This window comes from Pecten maximus, chromosome 6 (assembly GCF_902652985.1).
Source record: "Pecten maximus chromosome 6, xPecMax1.1, whole genome shotgun sequence".
In the NCBI taxonomy this organism is placed as follows: Eukaryota; Metazoa; Mollusca; class Bivalvia; order Pectinida; family Pectinidae; genus Pecten; species Pecten maximus.
Genome location: NC_047020.1, coordinates 12,269,831 through 12,280,579, shown reverse-complemented (window position 1 = coordinate 12,280,579; position 10,749 = coordinate 12,269,831). Strand labels below are relative to the sequence as shown.

Below are 10,749 nucleotides of genomic sequence, written 5' to 3'. Positions count from 1 at the left end.
TGCGCATGCGTCTGAACCCGGAAGTAAATCTGTCTTTCTAAACTCGGATCCAAAACACGTGTGGAGATGTCTGTTGCAACAAGATACAGGGTATGTTTCTTACATACATTTTTGAAAAATGTATTCAAGCGATTTACCATTTTGCATTTAATGAAGTTCGATGTCTCTCAATACCATTACATATATACGTTATATGTGAGGATATTAGTATCAATATATGAGAACGCCAGTTCCAAGGTCAGAACATATATAGCAGCAATAATCAGCGGATAATATGTTACAGTACAGTACTTCACTGTCTTCAGGAAATCACAAAATCATTGTCTCAAATCAATAATACCTATAAATGTGAATGTGTTAAGTGATATTACTGATTTGAATGAATCATATCACTTTATGTGAATTGTTGATAGCAATACATTTTTGTAATTAGAAATGATTGAGTAATTTCTATAATTTGTGAGATCATTTTGATTGAGTTATTCCATTGATTTTCACTATATTATTTTACTCAGCTTTTTAAATGCAGTTATTTCATATATGTGATTTCAGGTTTTGACATGTTTCCGAAAACTACATAAAACAAAGTATGCAGTGTTTCAGGATGATGATTTTGCAATAAAAGGTATGTAGTAAAATGTTACCAGTGAGTACCAGCCCATTGTTTTGTTGTTGTTGTTTTTTTTTTCAATCTTTATCTTTAACAGTCATTTGCAAATATATATTGTATATCATTTTTCTACATGTTTTGTAGAAATGATATCTAAGATATGATAATGATATCTATATCATAGATGTGTCCTGGGACAAAATTGTTTTACTCCAATTGCCCTACGTTATTCGTGCCACATGTACTATATCCCCTATGATGGTCAGTGATTTACCTACCAGTTACTGTGAGCAGTCTTCACTAAAACAAAACCACTACCGGTAGATATTCATAACTGTTTACTGTTCTGGAATTGTAGTAATCTGTGTACATTACTTATCGACTAGTTAGTCCTGGTACTTGTGTATTGAGCACATGTATGTGTGCGCCTCGTTTTGGCATTATAATAAACATGGCTGAACTGTAAACCGACTTTGGCTCTTTGGGCACAAAACACAACATGGTGTCAGAACTACGGGATGAATTTGAGCGATAGACAGCCTAACAGCGTGAGTAAGACACCGGAAGGAGTGTTTACCACAAATGAACTGTAGGTACTCGAGTTTCGTCAATTTATACCCTGAAACGAATCACGCTAGTTCGGTCAGCGTTCCACACAGAATTCCCGCCGTTGGAACACGTGGGAGAAGCATGGAGCACATAAGACCTCCACCCGAGATGGATTTCTCGTCAAATGACAGCAATCTCGCGGAAAGATGGCGAAGATGGGAGCAATCCATGAGACTATATCTTAAAGTAGCTATGGCAGGTAGGGATGAGAAGGACATATGCGCATGTTTCCTGTATTTAATCGGACAGGACGGTAGAGAAATTTTCAATACCATGAACTTTGATGAGACAGAAACCGATAAAATCGATCCGATTTTTAAGAAATTCAAAGATTATTGTGCCCCACGAGAGAACATAACTGTATGGAGACATAGATTTTACACCAGAATGCAGGGTAAAACAGAATCCATTGATCAATATGTGACAGAGTTAAAAATCATAGCAAAGAACTGTCGGTTTGGAACTTTAGAAGATGATATGCTACGCGACAGGGTAGTGTGTGGAGTCGCATCGGACAAGATAAAAGAGAGACTGCTCCGTGACAACGACCTAACACTAGAAAAATCTTTGTCGATTTGTCGAGCTAATGAAGAATCACAAATGAGAATGAAAACCATTCAGGATTCTGGTGAAGAGGTATGTGCTGCTGCTGTAACAAAAAAACATGACAGGCAGAAACAAACACGCCCAAAGGCAAACAGAACACCTGTAAGGAAAGGTCCAGTGAATAACAGTGAAGTGACGAACACAAACGCATGTGGTAAATGTGGAACTAAACATCCCAAGGGTCAGTGTCCAGCATATGGGAGAAAGTGTTTAAAGTGTCACAAGGCCAATCACTTTCAGAAGATGTGTAGGTCAAGAGGAACATTTAACCAAGGTCAAATTCACTCTGTTTCTGAAGACATGCCTGAAATGGACAACCTTTTCATCGGCGCAGTACACTCAACAGAAATAAAGCAAGATGAAATGCTGGTGGATCTTCCATTGCTGCATACCAATGTCAAGTTCAAGGTCGACACTGGGTCACAGGCTAATGTCATACCATTAGATATCGTCAAGAATGTGAAACCTGATATCACACTCAGGAAAACCAAAACAACCCTTACCAGTTACACAGGGGATAAGTTGCCAGTAGTTGGAAAGTGTACCTTACCAACCAAGGAAAGTCTGTTAGATTTCTATGTAACCAACACAAATCAAGTCCCTCTGTTAGGATTTAAGTCCTCACAGGAGTTAGGATTGATTAAGGTAGTTCTCAGCACAGAATTAGATAAGACTGTGAGTAGTGAAGAACATTTTGAGAAGTACCCTGAGGTAGTCACAGGTTTAGGCTGTCTCAAAGAGGCTTATCACATTCGTCTTGACGAATCGGTGTCACCTGTAATTAACCCCCCGCGCAAAGTTCCTGCAGCGCTACGAGATAAACTGCGCACAACACTTGAAGAGATGGAACGCGAGGCAGTAATCAGAAAGGTCGATGAACCAACGGATTGGGTGAACTCAATCGTCGTAGTCGAGAAACCCAAAACTGGAAAACTTCGAATATGTTTGGATCCTAGAAACCTCAATAACGCGATAAAAAGAGAGCATTACCACCTTCCGACCATTGAGGAGATCACTACAAGGATCACTGGGGCCAAAATATTCAGCAAGTTGGATGCTAATCATGGATATTGGCAAATTCCTCTCGATGAGTCAAGCCAGAAACTGACAACATTTTCGACACCTTTTGGAAGATACTGTTACCTACGAATGCCATTCGGAATAAAGAGTGCGCAAGAGGTATTTCAGAAACGTATCGCGCAGCAATTTGAGGACTTACCAGGTGTTGAAACAGATATTGACGACATTTTGGTATGGGGTAAAGATGACGCGGAACATGATGCGCGACTAGACTCTGTGTTAAAGCGATGTCGTGAAATAGGTCTGACATTGAATCGCGAGAAGTGTGTTCTCAAAGCGAAAGAGGTGGACTACATTGGACACAGACTATCAGACACAGGTGTACGCCCGGATCCAGAAAAGGTTGTGGCAATCACAAAGATGCCAGCTCCCACTGACAAGAAAGGTGTGGAGAGACTATTAGGAACCATTAACTATCTGGCAAAGTTCATACCAAACATGTCAGAGGTGACTAGACCTATTCGAGCATTGATGAAGAAGGACATTGAGTTTGAATGGTCACGAGAACAGGAGGAAGCATTCAACACAATTAAGAACATTTTATCCAGTGAACCTGTACTCACTTTCTATGACAGAGAGAAACCAGTGACAGTCAGTGTTGATGCCTCGAAATCAGGCTTAGGTGGCGTGGTCATGCACGATCGGAAACCTATCGCATACGCGTCTAGAGCGTTGACAGAACCCGAGACAAGATATGCTCAAATAGAAAAGGAGCTACTTGCTGTGTTGTTTGGTTTGGAACGTTTCCATCAGTACACCTATGGCACACAGGTGATCGTTGAATCAGATCACAAGCCTTTGGAAGCAATCATGAAGAAACCGTTAGCACAAGCGCCTCCAAGACTGCAACGTATATTGCTCAGGCTCCAGAGATACACATTCAATCTTGTTTATAAGCCTGGGAAAGAATTACTGATCGCAGACACCTTATCACGAGCCTATTTGCCTAAGACAACAGGACATAAGGATGGTTTTGACGAGGAGATTCAGTGTCATGTCCACATGTTAATGGACAACATTCCAGTAACGGATGAAAAACTGGAGAAGATCCGCATAGAAACCTCAAAGGATGAGAATCTCCAAGTTCTAAAAACGATAATTGAGACTGGGTGGCCCGATCATCGTTATGAGGCTCCCACCAGAATTCATGATTTCTGGCCTCACAAGAATGAACTAACTACAATGGATGGAATCATTTTCCGTAACAAATGCATAGTTGTACCTAAAATTCTCCAGACGGAAATGCTTGAGAAAATCCACATGGGACACATGGGAATCGAGAAGAGCAAACGGAGAGCGAGAGAACTACTGTTTTGGCCCGGAATGTCATCCCAAATAGCGGACAAGATTTCTAAGTGTAGTGTATGTATGGATCTCCAGTCAACAAATAGGAAGGAACCACTAATTCCCACACCGGTACCTCAATATCCCTGGAGTGTTGTGGGAACAGATCTGTTCACATGGAACAATACTGACTATATAGTGGTCACAGACTACTATTCCAGGTACTTTGAAATTGGTAAACTGGACAACACCACTAGTAAAAGTGTCGTCACACAGCTCAAGTCTATATTTGCCAGACATGGCATACCCTCTGAGGTGAGGAGCGACAACGGTCCCCAGTATAGTTCTGGAGAATTCAGAAGATTTGCCGAGACTTGGGGTTTCAGACACACTACATCCAGCCCTCACTATCCTCAGGGAAACGGTTTGGCTGAAAAAACAGTGCAAACAGTAAAAAGGCTATTAGAGAAAGCCAGGAAGGACAACAAGGATCCTTATCTGTGTTTGTTGGAGTATCGTAACACACCGACCGACACACCGTCGCCTGCGAAACTTCTGATGAGTAGGGAGTTGAGATCTGTCATTCCAGTTAGCAGTAAACGGTTACAGCCAGGAGTCATAGACCGCTCTACAGTATGTCACACAAGGGAGACAACTCAGTATAAGCAGAAGGATGTTCATGATCGTACGTCAAAGGAATTACCATCGTTGGCTCCACATGACATGGTACGTTTCCGTCACAATGACAAATGGCAACCTGGTGAGGTGGTAAAGAGTCAGTCACCTAGATCATATCAGGTGAGAACACCCACAGGTAAAGTGTTTCGACGAAATAGGAGACACATCAGAAAGTCAGCTGAGGTCGAATTCAAAATCAGTGAACCAGATGTCGCGGAATGCCCTATATCTGACAACTTTGAGATACCGGAACGTGAACCGGAAGTGGAACCACAAACAAGTAATAGTGGGAGTATAGAATCGTGTTTGAATCCTCCAAGTACTCCAATTCGCGTCTCTCAGTCTCATGGCAACACTCGAAGTGGTAGGACAATCCGTGCGCCAAAGAGGTTTGATGATTTCGACATGTCCAAGTGATCTGTTGTGTTACTGTGTTTCAGGGGCATAATAATCCCCTTTATTGTAAATTCCATGAAATGGAATTGTTCGCATTTGTGTTATAACTCATTTATTTTCTGAAGTGCCAATCTACTTATTCAGGATCAAGAAATCCGGATACGTGTAACCTGGTGCAAGTGACTTGGACAGTAATTTGTGTTTGTTGTTGATTACTCAGTTATATCTAGTCATTGGATAGTTCACTAGCCATAATTCTATATTATATACTGTTCAAATAAGTTTTCTTTCAGACCAAGAACTGTGCTCTAAAATATAATAACACTTTCATCAATTACCAACAAAGGTGAATTTTTTCAAGTAAATTTAATTATTTGCGAATCATAAAAATACATACATGTGTACATAATCCATTAGTTTGTTTACACAAACTCAAAAGAAAGGGAGTTGTAGTAATCTGTGTACATTACTTATCGACTAGTTAGTCCTGGTACTTGTGTATTGAGCACATGTATGTGTGCGCCTCGTTTTGGCATTATAATAAACATGGCTGAACTGTAAACCGACTTTGGCTCTTTGGGCACAAAACACAACAGGAATTACTGAAAGTGGAAGATTTTGTTTTCTAATCTGAAGCAATTTATTAAGCTCATTTATTATCATTCATCAAGGTTCAAGAATAAAGAAAACTACATGTCAATGCTGTTCTCCAAACCAACCAAATACACAATACAAATACACCTGAAAAGGAAATCACACCACAGGCCCTAGCTTCGTCTGTCAATACATCCAATATTTTATTATATTGACAGACGAGGCTAGGACCTGTGATCACAATAGGTAATAGAAATACTCTCATGTAAATGAGTAATCTGTGTGTATTGATTGTTTGTTACTGAACATTTTTATATTTCAGAGACACGAAAGAGAATTAATGAAGAATTCAAAAAGGGAAAAAATGAAACTGATCCTGAAAAAATTGAAGAGGTACAATATTTATTCACGATGCTAGAAAGCATTTATACTTTACATCATTAATAGGATAGCAGTCTGTGTGGACTTCAGGGTTTCAAAATTATGTTCAAAGCAACAAATCATTTGCTACAACTTCAAAATTGAATATGATTGTATATATTTGTTTACTGCTGCATCAGTTAAACAGTGACAAGAATAAGTTTATTGGATATTTTACTTTAAGAAAATTGGGACAGAATTATACAGTATATATCAACAGAAAATAAAGCAACAAAAGTTCAAACCATAGTACATGCCTATAAATCCACTGAAGAAACTTCAGTTCAGGATACAGGTACAGTATGACTGGTAGTATTAATGTCCAGAACTTTTTTTTCCATGTCATGCATCACTATATTCATGAAGATGTGAACTATTATATACAGTTGCCATCAGTAAGTGATAGAGCTATGCTCTTCTCCAACACTCTTTGTTTATTTTTGTTTTTGATGACTTATATATACCTTTTCAAGATAGTGACACTGGTAATAATATGATTATATGATCTTAGAGGTACCTTAATATATTAAGTGTGATGAATGTAAGCTATATCATTATACTATAGTTCTCAGGTTAACACTCTCTCTGGTAATCATCATTACAGCTGATTAAAGTTGCTGAGGATGTTGACTTGTTACTAAGAAAAACTGTCATACAAGCCAGGCTGGTCGGGGAGGACAGATACCGTAAGTCACGTTGATACTTGGTTGATACAAGTACACAGAGAGCCTTCAAAAATGTACTATATCGGTATATATCTCTACATTTAAACATTGTTACATATGGGTATTGATTATATGACTATTTAACATGCACATCTGAATCTGACCCTAGTCATAATCTTGACCACTAGCCCCTCACAACAACCTCAACTACTGACCTCTCACCCCAACCTTGACCCCTCACCACAATCTTGACTGCTGACCTCTCACCCCAATCTTGACCCCTCACCCCAATCTTGACCCCTCACCACAATCTTGACCCCTCACCCCAATCTTGACCCCTCACCCCAATCTTGACCCCTCACCACAATCTTGACCCCTCACCACAATCTTGACCCCTCACCACAATCTTGACTGCCGACCTCTCACCACAACCTTGACCACTAACCCCTCACTGTAATCTTGTCTGCTACCCAATAAACATATGTACAGGTTTATTTACATAGAAAACAGAGGTCACAAATATATCCACTCTCCTAATCACACTCTCTACTATACAACACCTATTCATATACCAATGTAACTACAGTGTCTTCACATGGCAGGGATGTCGTTCACATCAACCACCACATGTGACAAATTTGTGTCACAAAACAGTTTAAATATGCAGTATAACTCATAGTTCATAAATCGATCAGTGTTTATGATGAAACTGTGCATCCCACAAGTGGAACACAATTCCTGTCCTCTACTGGCGAGGATATAGTGAATACATAGTGGACAGCAACCACTTCTCGTTGGTAATGCTAAACGACCTTGGACTGTCTTCTCGGCAGTTGACCTTGACCTCTGGTTGGCCCTGATTCTGAAGACCCGTTGTCACTTGAAGTTGACCCATTCAAACATGTGACATTCATGTGTCTGTCATGTGAAGCTTTAACAAATTTTGAAAAATATAACCATCTTATCAAAATAACACACCTGTATTCAATTAAACAAGTTGTGTAGGAATGTCATGCATAATTGGCACACATTGATAACTAGATGGCTTCACCTACAATGGGGAAACAATAAATATGACAATAAATAACCATATAAAACAAAAAATTACTAAAGATAGCAAGACTACTCACCCAAGTCTGGGCTTCTTCCAATAGTATAATTACGTCACAAACATGCTAAACAGGTTACTATTTCACTGGTCACCGGGACAGTCACACATCTACTGTACTTGGGTACGCTCACATGACCAGTACAATACAAAAGACGATGGTAAACATACAGGCGACCATGACACTGACCTCTCATCATAACCTTGACTTATCACCCCCTCACCACAACCTTGACTTATCACCCCTCACCACAAACTTGACTGGTCATCCCTCACCACAAACTTGACTGGTCATCCCTCACCACAACCTTGACTTATCACCCCTCACCACAAACTTGACTTATCACCCCTCACCACAAACTTGACTGGTCATCCCTCACCACAACCTTGACTGGTCCCCCCTCACCACAACATTGACTGGTCCCCCCTCACCACAACCTTGACTGGTCACCCCTCACCACAACCTTGACTTATCACCCCTCACCACAACCTTGACTGGTCACCCCTCACCACAACCTTGACTGGTCCCCCCTCACCACAACCTTGACTGGTCCCCCCTCACCACAACCTTGACTGGTCCCCCCTCACCACAACCTTGACTTATCACCCCTCACCACAACCTTGACTGGTCACCCCTCACCACAACCTTGACTGGTCACCCCTCACCACAACCTTGACTGGTCACCCCTCATCACAACCTTTACTGGTCACCCCTCACCACAACCTTGACTTATCACTCCTCACCACAACCTTGACTTATCACCCCCTCACCACAACCTTGACTGGTCCCCCCTCATCACAACCTTGACTGGTCACCCCTCACCACAACCTTGACTGGTCACCCCTCACCACAACCTTGACTTATCACCCCTCACCACAACCTTGACTGGTCCCCCCTCACCACAACCTTTACTGGCCACCCCTCACCACAACCTTTACTGGACACCCCTCATCATAAACTTGACTGGTCACCCCTCATCATAAACTTAACTGGACACCCCTCACCACAACCTTGACTGGTCCCCCCTCACCACAACCTTGACTTATCACCCCTCACCACAACCTTGACTGGACACCCTTCACCACAGCCTTGACTGGTCACCCCTCATCACAGCCTTGACTGGTCCCCCCTCACCACAACCTTGACTGGTCACCCCTCACCACAATCTTGACTGGTCACCCCTCATCACAGCTGTGACTTATCAACCTCCACCACAACTGTGGCTGATCACCCCTCATCATAACCTTGACTGATCACCATAACCTTGACTAATTACCCCTCACCACAACCTTGACTGGTCCCCCTCACCACAACCTTGACTGGTCCCCCCTCACCACAACCTTGACATTTAAGAATCTTTTACAAAGTACATCCTCTAATCTCAGTAAGATATAACAGTATCTATATTGAGTTTTTTTTCAGAATTTTTGTGACAGTTAGAAGTTGCACAACCTCAACATACAAATAAATGATATATTGTACATATACATATTGTATTTCTCCCCCTTTACAATGAAACCTTAATGTGAACTCTCAAAGTGGTGACAGAATTTGAAATGTAAACAATGAAGGAATGCTAAAGGACCACTTTTCTTAATCTTTTGAGATGAAACCCTAATTCCTGGGAGGGCCAAGAAGAATGTTTTGACTTCCTGGTAATTGTATTCATGTTGTGTTTTTTTTAAACATTGCCATTTTTTCTTTTTTTTTCAGGATTGCGGATTACAAAAGACACACATCTTGAGGACAATTATCCTTTTGATCCAAATGCAGTTCTTCCTGAACCATTATCAAAAAGAAGAGGGAAGAAGGGTCAGAAGACTTGTGCAGAAGTTCAACAGGAACTTGATCAACAAGAACTTGATCAAAAACCACCATCTTGATACTGTGTCTGAATAACTTTTATCATGTGAAATAAATCTAAATTATGTGTTAAAAAGTAATGCAATTTGATATATATTTATTAATGACTGTTTTACAGAATATGTTGATGGTGTAAATTGCAAATAGAGGATTTTTTCAAGAGAGTTTGAATTGTGGAAAAATGTTTGGATATTGCGCTTGGACTGTACCAAATTCATTGTGCCATAGAAGTATGTAATTACTGCTGACGGCGACTCCATATCCACACAAAGATGTAAATATTATATCTGCGATTTGTGACGAGGTCAAAACATCCATTTATAAATGTACCTTGATCATCTTGTTTTGTTTGAAGATCAATTTCATTGTTTATCATTGAATTGTAAAATCAAGACATACACATTAGATCCGCTCACTTTCCATAAACAATCTCATCATACAATGTGTATTGTTTTATAAATTCTGCATTATTACCGACTAAATTCTTTGAAAACTAAAGAAATCAGCTGGAATTTCCTTGTTAATTGACAAATGTGTGAATATGTAAATCATAACCTGTATACAACACTTTGTACATCATTTCAACCTCATGTCATTAGTTTTCAAGAATAAAATTGTTGTCATTGTTGTTTGCTTACAGTCATTTTATCGTGTTACAAGATCTGTAAAGTGATGTAAATCATTACCAAAGTAACAGCTTTTTTACATCAAAATGCATGAAATATGGAAATGCATCACGAAGAACTTTACATACTATCAACATTTTTAATCAACGACCATAATACTGCATGTGGTGGATACTCAGGAAACACAACCGTCATGATTATGAAACCTA

At 40.2% G+C, this 10,749-nt stretch overlaps 1 protein-coding gene across 1 annotated transcript; it reads left to right on the top strand.

Annotated features, from left to right (window-relative positions):
* Positions 1–2: 2 nt before the first annotated feature.
* LOC117328992 (complex III assembly factor LYRM7-like) lies at positions 3–10,542 on the top strand. The gene is made up of 5 exons (XM_033886651.1): positions 3–90; positions 553–625; positions 6,180–6,250; positions 6,882–6,963; positions 9,765–10,542. The coding sequence occupies exons 1-5, from the start codon at positions 67–69 to the stop codon at positions 9,932–9,934; spliced, it is 420 nt and encodes a 139-aa protein (XP_033742542.1). The 5' UTR covers positions 3–66; the 3' UTR covers positions 9,935–10,542.
* Positions 10,543–10,749: the final 207 nt, after the last annotated feature.